Below are 15883 nucleotides of genomic sequence, written 5' to 3'. Positions count from 1 at the left end.
ATTGTTATTTATGCTATAAAATCTTCAACTGACCGTGATAGTGAATTTGGAAATATTGGCACCAATGCAAAAAAATTTTGCGTCAAGAAACCTCGCTTTCAGTTCAATTTGTTCATGGACAAGCAAATATAAGTATAACAACTCGTTCTTTTGCTCAAGCTCCAGTCTTTCTATTTTATTTGAGATTCCGCACTGTTTGCTTGAACATTTAGATTAGATGATATTTGTAATTATTTGTATTATTAATGAAATTTCTTTTTCTTTTTAAAAAAGTAATCATAGTTTGATTTTTATTTAAAAAATTTATTAAATAATTTCATGGTAAATATTGGTTCAAGAAATTCGGGAGTTCCTACTACTACTAATAATAATAATTTAAAAAAAAAAAATCATCTTTTGTAATAAAAATGGTAACGTTTGGCAAACAAGGAAAGGAGAACAAGCGGTCAACCAATTGAATGTAGTACGACTGTATGAGGGGCGTAGAAGCTATGTGACTGAAATTTGATGAAACCTCACCTGTCTGTTTCTTCCTCAACCCTCACCCCTCTTTTTTCTTCATCACCGAACCCTAATTGATATGATCAAGTTTGCAAATTAAGTCACACGACAAGATAGGGGAAACGAAAGGAATTTATCTGAGAATTACTTCTAAAATTTATTTACATAAGCTAATGGCTGAATCGGTGGAGCTGCCGGGCCGACTTGCTATTCTTCCATTCCGAAACAAAGTCTTGTTGCCTGGAGCAATCATTCGCATTAGTTGCACTTCACCCAGCAGGTGTTTATTTAATTTTTTCTTTTTCACTATTATTTTTTTATTTGAATATTGTTCCCAGCCGAATTAGTATGTGTTTTCAATCGAAAATCCTTTATTTTCTTAGATTATGGAAAGCAATATGTTATATTTGCATGATAACGGTTTGAATTTGATGGAAGTTATTTTTTGATTATGAACGTGCTAGTGTGAAATTGGTAGAACAAGAGTTGTGGCAGAGAGAAGATAAGGGATTAATAGGCATTTTGCCAGTTCGCGATGTTGCAGAGGTCCCGGATGCTGGCCCCACGCCTTCTCCAGGTTAGTGGTGATATAAAAAGTGAACTGAAAAATACGAGTTGAATGTAATTGGAGTAGTCATAGGAGTTGTTATACTGCTATGCTTCACGAGTCATTTTGGAATTGTATTTGAAGGCATTGGAACTAACTTAAGTGAAAGAAGCTCAAAAGTTCAAGAGGAAGCCGCCGATATCTCCCACAAACACGGTGGCAAGAATCAACAAGAAGTTATTCACTGGCATAACAGGTTTTTTTTTTAATAATGCCAAAGCTAAATTTTGTTTGTGTCCTGAGTGTCTGAATATCAGGGATTATATACCAGTGTTTGATGGTTTTCTTCTAGGGGAGTTGCTGCCCGAGCTTTACATCTGTCAAGAGGAGTGGAGAAACCAAGTGGCAGGGTCACCTACACTGTAGTGCTCGAAGGTTTGTGCAGATTTAGCGTGCAGGAGCTGAGCACAAGAGGGACATACTACACTGCTCGGATCACTTCCCTTGATGCGACAAAAGCTGGTAAGCAGTCTGAATTTTGTATTTCTGACACAGGTTAATTGTTGTTATTGGTAACTTTGGACCACAGTTGATCAATAAATGTTGCTCTGGCTAAAAAATAATCCCTATGTTAGGAAGTACAATCCATGTTGCACTGGGTATTGTGCATTTAGTTTATATAAATAATCCCGTCTTGATTAATGAGGAAATTTCTTGATTTTGTTGCATTCCCTTGGGCTCTTGAGATCATGCTATTGGAAAAAAGCAATAATTTAATTTATCCCACACCCCTATAAGTTTATCGCTTTTGAAGAATTTGTACAATTGGTCGCATTTGCGTGATTATATCATAACTCACAATTCTGTAATCATGAAGTTACAATGTTTGAAACTTTAAACTACAAACCGATGAAGTTGAGTTGACACGGTCCTACAAAGATCATGGCCTCACATGAGGTTCTTAGTTTGTTTTTTCTTCAAATATCGAAGTATGGATACCACAAGGAATCGACATGGTACTGGTTTCTTTATTTTTTCATGCATGCTTTTAATTTTTGGCAGATTTTCTCTCAGTTAATTTTAATTATATACATTTTGAAACATAAAAAGTATACTAAAATTTCAGCCATGGTGCCACGTCCCTGGACGGCTGGAGCTGACCACAATTTCCTCTTTTGTGTAAATTGAACCTGGATTTGGTTCTCTAGAAATGGAATCAAAACCATTTTTCTGTTTTAGTTTCATAATCAGAATCAAATTCAATGACCGACAATTTGGTTCAGGTTTTTAAACTCTAGAAACCAGAATTGAAATTTAATCTAGAACTGCATGGAACTGAGAATTCCATCTTAAGTTTTATATTTCTAATATCTATACTATTAATAAAGGGAGATAGACTAATAATAACTACTTTTGGTGAGACTTTTTTTAATATTTCACATGTTGTACCCTTAATTAGTTTGTTACTTTGTTGTGGCTTTTGTTTTTATTCAACTTTGATTTACTTTTTTGATTTTCTTTAAACTTTATTTTCTTTTTCCTTAGTAAAAGAATGTTTGAATTTGTTCCACTGTGCCACAATTATAAATCATTCAATTTTATATAATCATCTTTTTTATTAAAAAAAAATCGTTCATCTTCTATATTTTATATACACGCATCGCGTGTGCCACAATTGTTAGTATAATAATTAACCTATATAGTTCCACTTTTAATTGAGACGGAATCATTGGTTTCAGAATCACAATCACTGATTTTGGAACCGTAGTTAAGCCCACGTTCTCTGTCTAAATTGGGCTTTTACGGAATAGATAGTTGGTAGTACTACAAAAAAAGCTTTCCCTCGCTTTTGGTATTTTTCTATACATTTTTTAATCACAGACATTTAGTGATAGAAAAAGTTTGTTGGGTTTTATTTAAAAGTGGTTGCCATTTTTGGTATATTTTCTATCATTTAATATGCTACTCCCTCCGTCCCACTCATTTAAGCTTGAGTGCGTTTTCACACAAATTAAGAAAGTGTTTGGAAAAATAAATTTTGCAAAGCAATTTCCCATTTTGTCCTTATTTAATGAAGATTTTAATAGAATAAAATAATTGTACAAACAATTAATAATATTAATTAGGGATAAATTGGTGAAAGAGCAGGAAAGATAACATTAAATGTGGAAGCTAGACTATATAATTGGGACGTATGAAAAAGGAAATGTAACCTAAATGAGTGGGACGGAGGGAGTATGTATATGTATTAGCAAAGTGTCTATTAATATTTCATTTAATGCACCAGTGCTCTTTGGCTTTTGTCTAGGATTTTTGGTTAATTTTTCTGACGTATTTTAGTTGTATATTCTCTCCTTCCGGTTTTTTAGTTATAACTGCTTTTGAGGTTTTATGTTGTTTATATGCACCTGAATTTTACATAGTATTTTCTCTAGTCAAATCTATTTCCTAAGTATTTTTACTTAAACTATTAATCTTTTATAAAATGGTTATGTAGTATCTTAAAGAAGTTTGTTTGCTTGAAATCCCTATGATACGATGTGCTTATAAATAGAAAGGCTGGCTTATTTTTCATAAACAACTCAATAATAGTATTTGCATGAGATTGCTGGGTCCAAAAAATATCATTGGACTCAACTTGTTATGGACTTGAGTATGCATTCACAGGAGTTGGAAATAACGTGGGTAGAGTGGGTAGAAGTTTGTTGTGACATGCTTATTTATCTGTTTACCACTGAGGGAATTTACATTAACCATATTTGGTAATTTCAAATGACAAATGCAAGATCAAGATAATTTTGCCATGAAGGCTGGTGTCACATTTTTATCAAATGATAGTTCTCATACTGAGTTTTGAGTTAATGAAATATTTGCAACCCTTATAGATCTTTATCTTAATCTTTATTTTCCTAAATGTGCTTACGCATTTTCGGAGAAAAAGGTATTAAATGGTACTGATACAGTTTGAGGGCTAACAAATTTGTTGGACCGCAATGAAATCCTTCATAACCACATGGGAAGAAGAAAAGGAACTGAATGGCTTGATTTCATTTTATTTTCATTATATCCGCTTTCCATACTTCCCACAGGTGTGATTAATGAATCTGGAAGTTTGACACCTGTTTCTGTCCTTTGACATAGTGTGGAAAGAATTCACTGAATGCTATATCTAGCCTTGCATCGACAATTTTTGCGCTTCAGATTCTGACATTAGTTATATTGTTATTCTTATGTTCAGTACGTTTTACTTTACTGCTCTTTGCACGTCATATTTGATTTATTGACTGATTTTTTCTTTTATAATGGTATAGAGATGGATCAAGTGGAACAAGATCCAGATTTTATAGCACTATCTAGACAATTCAAGGCCACTGCAATGGAACTTATCTCTATTCTCGAGCAGGTTGGTTACGTGAAATACCTAAGAATTAATGGAGGAAATTTCTTAGTGTTGGAAACGGACACTCATTTCAATGTTTTCCTTTGTAGCATTACTGACTTTCATTTGATCCTTGTTTGATTTCTGCTTTTAGAAACAAAAAACAGGTGGCAGGACTAAAATTCTCCTGGAAACAGTCCCCGTGCACAAACTGGCAGATATATTTGTTGCAAGCTTCGAGATTAGCTTTGAAGAACAGCTATCCACTTTAGATTCCGTGGATATCAAAATGAGGCTAGCAAAAGCAACTGAATTGGTTGATAGGCACTTACAGGTCTGTAAAATTCATCTTATGGCTTTCTACATTTGATGTGGATTATGTACAGTTAAGAGTCATGCTATATAACTGCTTCCTGTAGTCTATTCGAGTAGCGGAGAAGATTACACAAAAGGTCGAGGGACAGTTGTCAAAGTCACAGAAAGAATTTCTCCTTCGGCAACAGGTTTTTCTTACTATATGTGTTTCACACTAAGGATTATAGTAATTCCTTTTAAAATAAACCCGAGAAAGCTCCTTGGCATGCAGAACTGTCATTGCGATAACAAATATGATTTAGGAGGTGCAACTATAGTTATCAGGGGTGCCTGCATGCATTCACATAACATAGTGATTGTGTGTTTTACTTGAACTTAAAAATCTACCGATCTTGTCTAATTTTCGCTTTCTCTCATGGTCAAGTATTTGAATACAACTGAGGCAAAAGAATTTTCGTTGGTTTGCACCTTATAAAGTTGCCAGCTAGTCCTGTGCTTGCTTCATGCAAATAATCAATTGATCACATTTTTATACTTATGTCCGGGCTCCACCCTTTTTCCATTGTTGCAGAAACCATCAACTTTTACTTGCAGTAACCTATTCAGTATTCAAAGAGGAAAAGTTATAACTAACTTCACCATCTAGTTTCTCAGTACCAGCAATTCTTTAGAAAAATCTCTGTTAATTTATAAATTGTCTTGTAAATTCTAATGGTGCACCTACACCTTTGTGCTTTTTGTATGTATAAGATGAGGGCTATAAAGGAAGAACTTGGTGATAACGAGGATGACGAGGATGACGTGGCCACACTAGAGAGAAAATTACAAGATGTCGGGATGCCTGCAAACATCTGGAAATATGCTCAAAGAGAATTACGGTGCGGTATTCACTGCCAAAAAGAGCAACGATATTGGTTTTAAACATTTCATCTAAATTATGTTGAAACTATATTAGTGATGTCCATACATTAAGATCTGAGATTCTGCTGTACAACACATAGTTTGGAATTCTTCTTGCTCTTGGTTCAGAATTTCAAATCTAGTGGAGTACTTCTTTTCATTTTCGAGTTAATTTTTGTACAGGAGGCTTAAAAAAATGCAGCCGCAGCAACCTGGATATAACAGCTCTCGTGCGTATTTGGAGCTTCTTGCTGACCTTCCCTGGCAAAAAGCCAGTGAAGAACAGGAATTGGATTTGAAAGCAGCAAGAGAGCGTCTCGACAGTGACCACTATGGTTTAATGAAAGTCAAGCAGCGTATAATTGAATATCTAGCTGTTCGGAAGGTTGACTTCGTGTTCTCATTTTATTCTTTACATTTTCAATCTAGCAAATGTTAATCCGACTGAATCTTTCTGAAACATGCCATACAGCTCAAACCAGACGCAAGAGGCCCAGTGTTGTGCTTTGTCGGCCCACCAGGTGTAGGAAAGACATCTTTAGCCTCGTCAATTGCTGCTGCTTTGGGCAGAAAATTTGTGCGCATATCCCTTGGTGGTGTCAAAGACGAGGCTGACATTAGGGGCCACCGGCGAACATATGTTGGAAGCATGCCTGGACGTCTTATTGATGGGCTGAAGGTGAGAAGTGATCATATCAAATATTTTCTTGGAAGTTCACTTGATGATATTGAAAACATTATAATTTTCTTTTTTTAAATAATATGTTGTTGGTAAAATGAGTTGAGATGTATATTCCTTGTCCTTTTGCGGGTTTTGACCTTTCATTTGGGGCTGTGGGTGGGATTTTATTTGATATCTGTTCACCCTTTCGTATTAGAGGTTTTTTAGGTGCTACAGCGCATGAGTGAATTCCGTGAATGAAAAGGTAAAACTAAATTTGTTATGCAAACGATCTGTGATTATCATGGCTTAAATTTTGTGTTCTTCTCATCAATTTATGTATTATGGTCCTTCATAAATTGGACTTCTAATTGTTTTGTTTTGAGGTTTGGGACTGAGTTGCACAAGGAAGTACACCAAATTAAATAAAAGTAATATTTCATCAAGATGAAAATAATCTGATGTTTCTATATATAGTTTTCATCCCGAGTTTGGTTGCAGGTGCATATTTCACAGATTTTTTTTCTTGTTGAAATTAATGTATCTTTTTTGATTTCCAGAAAGTTGGTGTTTGCAATCCAGTTATGCTTCTGGATGAGATTGACAAAACAGGTTCCGATGTCCGGGGTGATCCTGCTTCAGCACTTCTTGAGGTCCTTGATCCTGAACAGAACAAAACGTTCAATGATCAGTATCCTTACACCAGTCATGTTTGGTTTACAATGTGTAGTACTTGGATAGTAAGAAACTGTTTTCATTTTTGCATCTATTCAACCTGGTAAAAATATGCTTCTATTGTCTCTGTCTAGGTTAATAATTAAATGTATAATTCGTTGGGAATTCAGTTATGAAAATATGGTTGTGATAAAATTTGATAAACCCACACTGAACTTATGGGAAATTTGGAAACATATTTTATTTATTAATTTTTCTTTTCTTTCATTATAATCTGCTCACGAATAGAAATACGTCCTTAAGATTATGGAGGTCCAAAGATACGACTTTATTTTGCAGAATCGGGACAATTTCTTGGGCCACAGAAATATGAAAAACAGTGCCTGTGTCATGCTTTTGTTCTTTCATTACATGTATGTATGTTGAATATTTCATTTTCTTGGGACAATCTTATTGAAAATAAAAATAGGTGATCCTTGATTGAAGTTTTTAGCTATTTGAATGTGCCATTTGACCTTTCGAAGGTTATATTTGTGGCTACTGCAAATAGGATGCAGCCTATTCCTCCGCCACTCTTAGACAGGATGGAAGTCATTGAGCTGCCTGGATATACCCCTGAAGAAAAGCTTCGAATAGCAACCCGACATTTAATTCCACGAGTTCTTGATCAACATGGACTGAGCTATGATTTTCTACAGGTTCCGGAGGTATGGAAGTTATTATGCACTTGTTCGCTCGTATTGTAATTCCTCATATAGAAGTATGATTGGATATGCGTTGTAAATTGGCATGATGCGGATATGTTTTGTTCGTTGTTGTACGTTTGGCTTTTGCATGTCATCATGACGATATAGCTTAGTCCTTTTCTGTGGCATAATTTTATGTTAGAATACTATTGTCTGCATCTCCTAGCTTATCCATATCATATCTAGGGATGTATTACATTTGTAACTTTTTGGATTTTATTATCTTAATTATTTAGCTTAATTAGTACTCTGGTTTACGTGGAAGCCAATGCAAATTTTTTTTTAATAAGAAACAATATTATATTAATTACGGGATAACTATTGAGTACGATAGGCAGACTAGTGATCCGCACTCAACAAAAATCTTGTTGTGATCCTACTCATATCTTTTTTTTTTTTTATCAGAAACACAAATATTATTAATAATTAAAATGATTAAAATACAAAGTGTGGACCAGTGATCCACTAATCCTCAAAAGAGGTTCAAAGTTAATCTAGCTCAATGCTATGCTCCAATCCCTATACAAATCTGAAATTGCAAAAGGTTGAAATTCTTTTATATTATGTAACCAAGTTGATCCGCCCAACTTAATCTTGTCCCAACTTTCTTCAATCGAATCTTCTTCATCTTCAAAGATCCTTCTGTTTCTTTCTAGCCACACAATCCAACAAACGCAATGCACTAAAACACCCCACAAAATTTTCCCCCTTGTTCCCAATGACCATCCCAAATCTGCTCCGAACAGCTCTCTCGTGGTACCTGGTGTCACCCATGACAGACCCACTTCCTGCAGCAGCAACCACCATAAGGAACTTGTGTATGGACAATGAACCAACAAATGATCTTGACTCTCTGCCCCTTGTTTGCACAGTACACACCAATTAGGGCTCAAATAGCAGTTCGGAAACCTCCTTTGAATCACATCACAAGTCGGCAATCTTCCCAACGCAGCTGTCCATGCGAATACCTTTACCTTAGAGGGAATCTGGGCCTTCCAGATTATGTGGAAAAGATCGAATTTTGGAAACAAATCATCCGAGAAGAAAGAATCAAAGAAGGATTTAACTGAAAACACTCCTGAATCAACCCACTTCCACCTCCGAACGTCCTCCCCTCCCTCCACTAAGCTAACCCTGCCCAAAACTTCCAGCAAACTAGATAACTCACCCAGCTCCTCGTCCCTAAGATTACGACGGAGATGCAAATCCCAAGAAAGAGAATTAAACGAAGAGAAGGACCCGCTAGAAAGAAAATGCGAAATAGATTTATTATGAGCTCTTGAGAGCTGAAAAAGCGAAGGAAACAGAAACTGAAATGAGAATTGCCCTACCCAACAATCCTCCCAAAACCTAATTCTATCTCCCCCCTTAACCTCTAACCTCACCGAATGAATAAAATCCGGATAAATCCTAGAGATGAACTTCCAAGGACTCTGAAAAGTGTTATGTTTTGCCAGTCCCACATCCCATCCATTTTCTTGCATGCCGTATTTGCTGGCCACAATCCTCTTCCACAATGAATTACCCTCCTCCGAGAAACGCCACCACCATTTACCCAACAAAGCCTTATTCCTTGAACGAATATTGCCGATCCCCAGCCCTCCCCTACTCTTCGGCAAGCTAACCTTTTCCCAAGATACCAAATGGCAGTGTTTGTCCCCGTCCGGCCCATCCCACAAAAAATTCCTCATTAACTTTTCCATGGACTCCGCCACCCCCCTAGGGATTCTGAATAGCGATAACTGATACAACGGAATGGCGTTCATCATTGCCTCAATCAAGGTTAGTCTACCTCCTCTCGATAGAAAAGATTTTTTCCAACTCGCCAACTTTTTTGACATTTTGAACAACACCGGCTCCCAAAAGGATACCTTGAGAGGATTTCCTCTTAAAGGGACCCCCAGGTATGTAATGGGCCAAGACTCCAGCCCGCAACCAAACTCTCTAGCCATCTCTACTTCCGCTGCGGCCTCACAATTAATGCTCAACAAAGCACTCTTTTCTAGATTGATCTTCAAACCCGACATTTCGCAAAAAGTAACAAGAATGTCCTTCAAAAATCTTAGATATCCTTCGTCCTTCACAAAAAATAATGAGTCATCTGCGAATTGTAAGTGAGAAACCTCGACTCCTCCCCTCCCTATATCCAAGCCTTGAATAAAGTTCATGGCCTTAGCCTTGTCCATCAGCCTAGCCAGAACATCAGCTACCAAGATAGAGAATCTCCCTGCCTTAAACCTTTTTCTCCTCTTATTTTGCCTAAAGGCCTGCCATTGATAAGAATCGAATAGTTGACGTTGTCTAGGCAGCCTTTGATCCATCTTCTCCACCTCTCCCCGAATCCCTTTTTCATGAGTACAAAATCCAGAAATCTGAAATGCACATTATCGTATGCTTTTTCGAAATCTGCTTTAAAAGCCCATCCTTTCTTTTTCTTTAATCTGAACTCTTCTACCATCTCGTTAGCAATGAGACAGCAGCTCAACAATGGACAAAAACTCAATCTCTTAATAAATCTGAAATTGAGACATTCTCAAACTGTACATGAGACCCAATCCCAGTAGAAATTCGAATTTTGATCTTTTCCCAACACTCGTCAATCGATTCTTCAATGTTTTCAAAAATTCTTCTATTCCTCTCCAACCACACAGACCAATGCAAAAATAAGTGTTGCTTCTAACCCAAAGACCATTTTATTTACTTGAGGATTGAGTCTGGCAAACCACATCATCAATTTGAGTGGATAACTATGCTGCGGCATGCTTTTGTGGCCCCTTTCACGGTTGACGCTTGCACTATTATTACATAATTTATAATTAAATAGTCTTGTTCTTATGATGTCACAAGTATGTTCATGCTTATGAAGTGCCTCCTGTCCATCCCTTCCATCATTGGCTAGTCATCATGTCAGATTTCGAAAACTAATGAACTTAAACCATATCGATTCCTTGATTTTGTTGTAGGCAATGGTACAGCTTGTCATCCAAAGATACACTAGGGAAGCTGGTGTCCGCAATCTGGAGAGAAATTTGGCTGCCTTGGCTCGTGCAGCGGCCGTCAGAGTTGCTGAACAAGATCAGGCTGTGCCACTTAGCAAAGATGTCCAGCGGCTGGCTTCACCTATATTGGAGGGTGGACTTTCTGACGAGGCTGAAGTAGAAATGGAAGTCATTCCAATGGATGTCAACAACCATGATATCTCAAGTGCATATCGTATGACCTCACCTTTGGTTGCGGATGAAGCTATGTTGGAAAAAGTTCTCGGAGTAAGTAGTATTTTTGTTTTAAATAAATGATAAATGATAGAATCCTAAAAACCCAAATGATATTGTAACTTTGATTGCTTTATGAGGCTATTTGGGTTCTGTTAGACATCTGTTGTACCTCTTTTCTTGTTTCTGCATTTCTTATTATTTGTCGTTGCTTATGGTATGACTTATATATTGTGTATGCTGTCTACCAGCCACCACGATATGATGATAGAGAAACTGCTGATCGAGTTGCAACTCCTGGGATATCTGTTGGACTTGTTTGGACAGCCGTTGGTGGGGAGGTTCAATTTGTTGAGGCTACCGCACTGGTGGGAAAAGGTGATTTGCATCTGACCGGGCAACTTGGGGATGTAATCAAAGAATCGGCACAAATTGCATTGACGTGGGTAATAATTTTAATTCTTTCACTGCACATACAGTTTTATGCATTCATAAATAACATGCTTGTTTTGAGTATTAGTAAAGTAGATACGAGGTTAAGGATGCTGTGCGAGTTGGAATTTGGCATCTAAAAAACGTTTTCGTAATTCCAACTCTTACTGTACGGTAGAATCCATTAGAAACTTGTGTGGGTGCCACCAAGCAAACTTTTTGCACGGTATTTTGTCAAATCTTGAGTGTTTTGGCGTGAATATGAATCCCATATTCATACTTGTTGGAACTAGCAGATTCACAATGAAGCAATAGTTGACTGCCCAGTTTTAAGCATTATTCCCTCCGGCTGCTCTATTTTTAGTTGAAAAATTAAGTTCTTTGTTTTCTTTTGTTGCTTAAATTTCCTTCGTACAATTTGATGTGCGGTGTCATTTAATTGCATGGAAAACAAAAGGATAAAGGTTTCCTCATTATTCAGAAGTGTTTGTAGGCTTTATGGTTCTCTCTATTCATGCACACAGGTAAGAGCAAGAGCAACTGAACTTAATTTGGCCGCTGCTAAAGATTCTAATCTCCTCGAAGGTCGAGACATTCATATACATTTTCCTGCTGGGGCTGTCCCAAAGGATGGGCCTTCAGCTGGTGTAACTCTTGTAACCGCATTGGTTTCACTATTCAGTCAGCGAAGAGTTAGAGCAGATACAGCAATGACTGGAGAGTTGACTTTGAGGGGTTTAGTCTTACCTGTTGGTGGTATTAAGGACAAGGTACATTTTCTTGGAGTTTTCACAGTAAATTCTCAGTTACACTTGTGAGTTTTACATTTTAGTTTACCAATATGAACTATTATTTTGCAGACCTAATAATTTTCAGTGATGAGTATTGATTTGATGCTACATAAAATTTATCTCTCTTAGATAAGGGTGGACATGGGGATTAAATCCCAGTTAGATGAGATTCTTCAGAGATGGGATCAGGAAAATTATATTGGCTCGAAATGAGTCAGTTCAAATTTCATTTGTTTTCCCTCAAACCCAGATATGCATTTTGTCTAGCATAGAGATTGTCTTTCATGTTAGTTGATTACCTGGTGGAGTCTGACCTATGTCGAGAGTATTCAATTAAACCCAACTTTGTATGATATCAAATTGATCGTTAGAATTTTAAATGAGTGGCAACTTTTGCATTTTTGACTACCATAAAAAACTAAAAAATAGTAATAAAAACTTGACTGAGTTTAAATTTCAAAAGCAAATTTTAGAATTTAATTTAAAATTCATCTATTTATATATAATGTCATTAAATAAAAGCAATTTGTACTATTTATCAGAAATTCAAATTGATTCTTATTAATTTCCCATGTTAATATTTTTCAGAAAATGGTATTATGTCATTTGCTGCATAAATTGAAGTACAAGGTTTTGCACATACAATTCCTTTCCTTTATTGATGCTCCCAACCCAATCTACTTGGTTTTTTTAGGATTTTTGCCTCGCTGCCTGCGTCTCTATGTTAGTTTTGTCAATTCTAGATCGATATTATCTTGGCTGGTGGAATGTTCTATTGATTGACATTTCGTTTCCAGTAGTGTAGAATCAGAGGCCTCACTTCTGCTTTGTTAAATAAGTAACTTTGAGGTTCTCATTGCTAGACGTCTCAATTATGGATTAATTTTTGGGGGTTGGTTGGAACGAAGCATATTTTAGTAGCTACAGTACACAATTAAGTTTTATTATCGGTATAAATATGTTACCGTTGCGGTATCCCAATGAATGCCCAGCTTAGACAAATAATAGTAAAATATCAGCTAGAAATTGGGAAGATATACTTGGGCAATGTGAGGTTTTATTTTGGGAATTTTAAGGAAATATTTTGGAAGTGTTTGGATAATAAAATGTGTTGGGATTTTTTTTTGGAGAAATAAAATTGTTGATAAACTTTCACCCAATGGCTGGATAAAATAATACTAGAAATAGTATATTTTGGGAGTAGAATCATGTGGTATTTCTAGGTATGATGATAACTTATGCGAAAAACAACTATATTTTAGTAAATGTGAAAAGGTCGGAGAATTTGTTGTGAGGAAAGAAAATAAATTAAAAAAAATGTAGCGATTTTTGTTTCGACTTTCGAGGGGTGAGAAATTGATCGGGGAAAATGAGAACTAACGGGGAAAATGAGAACTAACATTTCTTTTCGTTTTTCTTTCTCTTATTTGGTGGAAACTGGATGGAAAACCATAGAAGATGTTATCGTTTGAGAAATGTTGCCATTCTTGAAAGAAGGATAAATATGCAGTATATATGAGGATCGAAAAGTTGAAGTTGCTCATTTGTACATAAAATTTAAATCAATAGAAGCCATATATTTTTATTATCGGATAGAAGCCAAATATTTACCATCATGAACAGCAGTTGAAGTGAAATATTTTCCTCGTTAATTTCCCGTTCCGGCTTTTTATACTCCGAAATCTTAAGTATTTCAAATTGGCTTTTTGTACTCCGAAATCTCAAGTCTGTCAAATTGGAATTTTATCCCCTGCTTAATTTTTGGAGCTTGCTAACTTCTGGAGATTGAAACTCTCACCCAACGAACACAAGGGAATTGCAACCGTTGAACTAGATTTGATATCATAAATAATTTCTGTTATCTGTATGATCGAAGACATAGATGTTCAGGGATTTTCTTTGTATGGGTGATATCTGTAAGATCATGAACACTGAATAATTCTCTTCTGATCACATTATTATACATAAAATAGTGTGCTATAATTTTTGTTTTCTTGAATGCTCTTTGTTCGAAATGAATATTTACCAAAACATTGTGGCCTCTATATCCTGTTGATGTACAGATGGAGATAAATAAGCTCATTTTGTCATGTTCTCGTTTTTCATTGACTTCAAGTAAGAATTGGGCTTGCCACTTTGTAAATTCTTTTTATTGTCCGCACTATACAGGTTCTAGCGGCCCACAGATATGGAGTCAAAAGAGTTATTCTACCAGAGAGGAACTTAAAAGACTTAGTGGAGGTACCAGCAGCCGTGCTCTCTTGTTTGGAGGTAAATTATGCTCTATACGATTTTATGTTTTCAGTTTTGTAATTGTGACTTGAGTTTGGAATTATGAGTTTAGATGTCTAGTTATAAACAATATGCATACAATTTTATCTAGATAAGTATCTCATTTTGATCAGTCAAAAAGTACAAGTGAGTCAAGTGGCTCCTGAGCAGTGGTTCAGTAAAAATTCAACTCGAGCTTGGTTGTGACCGAGCTAGAAGAGGTGAATTATTATGTTGGGTTGGGTTGATTTGACACTTTTTACTTGAGCTTTGATCTACCATATTTAATTTTTAGAATAAAATATATTTTTTGATATGATTAAACCTATCATTATATCATCGATTCTTTTACAACTGAATGCTTTGCATCTCAATTTATAAAGACTAGATAGTAACTTGGTTATTGATTTGTCCCATCTCAAACTCGAAAAGTTATTCTTAAAGTCGAGCTTGAGTAACTCTGCTCCTGCTCGATCACTAATTGAGTTTGAGCTCTCAACAAAGGGGTTACTAGGAAGGACTAGTAGGTGTAGTTGTAGTGTTATACGGAAAAAAAGTGATGTTAATATAATATGTAAAGTTTTTTTGAAAATTTATTTCAAGTTTTGTTCCTAAATATGAGGACTTAAATTGTACTGGTGTGGTTTATCTTCTTATAAATCTTGTTGCAACAGATACTACCTGCAAAGAGAATGGAGGATGTGTTGGAACAAGCTTTCGTGGGTGGCTGCCCTTGGAAACAGAATTCAAAATTATGATATCACGTGTATTTATTACCCCGATTCTCTTTAGACCACAAACTTGGTGGAGATTGGAACACAAAGCCACGTTTTATATACGGTCGACGAAGCGATACGATCAAGTGTATAGCAATATTCTCGATGAGTGTAACCTATCGAATTCATGCTTTATGGAGGATTCAACGAGCAAGTTTCGTGCATTAATTATTTTTTACACTTATCGTTTGAAAAATAACCTTTAGTTTTCCGTTGGCACTTGGGTCGGAAGGAATACGAGTTCGTACGTATTCCTGTGTTGTTCCAATTTTATCGGATGTGCACGAAGGAACAGTTTGTATGAATTCCTAAATTAATGTGCAAATTTACAAAAACTCAGGCGAAATGGTTTACATATCTCTTATTCGGGTCATTCATAAAAAATTATTATTTTTTATGTTAAAAATATTATTTTTTATTGTAATTATGAAAAATGTTGATTTGTCAATGGATGAAGTTACGTAGTTTATGATATATGGATATTGTAAAAAAAAAAAAAAAAAAGAGCTTGAAAAAATGATTTTGGTCAAATAATTTTTTTTTTCCTGAATTGTCAAATTTCTTCAAACTTTTTTCCCCAAAAAGGATATTTAAACATTCAAGAAATATAAATATATAGAAAATTGAGAAGGTCTGATTTTAAATTCATGATCAAATAAAGATCATTTTGTTAAATA

General features: G+C 35.7%; 1 protein-coding gene across 2 annotated transcripts; it reads left to right on the top strand.

Moving 5' to 3' along the window:
- The first annotated feature begins 427 nt into the window (after positions 1 to 427).
- Positions 428 to 15386, top strand: LOC140871566 (lon protease homolog 2, peroxisomal). Of its 2 annotated transcripts, XM_073274129.1 has the most exons (17): positions 430 to 781; positions 966 to 1078; positions 1193 to 1304; positions 1401 to 1570; positions 4360 to 4451; positions 4582 to 4761; positions 4847 to 4930; positions 5493 to 5620; positions 5826 to 6027; positions 6115 to 6321; positions 6864 to 6994; positions 7472 to 7685; positions 10688 to 10990; positions 11188 to 11382; positions 11893 to 12138; positions 14329 to 14430; positions 15105 to 15386. In XM_073274129.1, the coding sequence occupies exons 1-17, from the start codon at positions 675 to 677 to the stop codon at positions 15186 to 15188; spliced, it is 2670 nt and encodes an 889-aa protein (XP_073130230.1). In that variant the 5' UTR covers positions 430 to 674; the 3' UTR covers positions 15189 to 15386. The 2 variants fall into 2 exon arrangements, with proteins under 2 accessions (XP_073130231.1, XP_073130230.1); XM_073274130.1 differs by lacking the exons at positions 14329 to 14430; positions 15105 to 15386 and having other exon boundaries at positions 428 to 781; positions 11188 to 11378; positions 11893 to 12031.
- Positions 15387 to 15883: the final 497 nt, after the last annotated feature.

The sequence above is a fragment of the Henckelia pumila genome, unplaced genomic scaffold (assembly GCF_033568475.1).
Source record: "Henckelia pumila isolate YLH828 unplaced genomic scaffold, ASM3356847v2 CTG_461:::fragment_3, whole genome shotgun sequence".
Lineage (NCBI taxonomy): Eukaryota > Viridiplantae > Streptophyta > Magnoliopsida > Lamiales > Gesneriaceae > Henckelia > Henckelia pumila.
The sequence above is the reverse complement of the archived record's forward strand: the minus strand, read 5'-3'. Positions and strand labels throughout refer to the sequence as shown.

Coding starts and splice junctions, on each gene's coding strand:
- LOC140871566 (XM_073274129.1), top strand. CDS start 675: ATGGCTGAATCGGTGGAGCTGCCGGGCCGACTTGCTATTCTTCCATTC. Junction 782..965: donor AGTTGCACTTCACCCAGCAG/GTGTTTATTTAA, acceptor TGAACGTGCTAG/TGTGAAATTGGTAGAACAAG. Junction 6,028..6,114: donor AATATCTAGCTGTTCGGAAG/GTTGACTTCGTG, acceptor CATGCCATACAG/CTCAAACCAGACGCAAGAGG.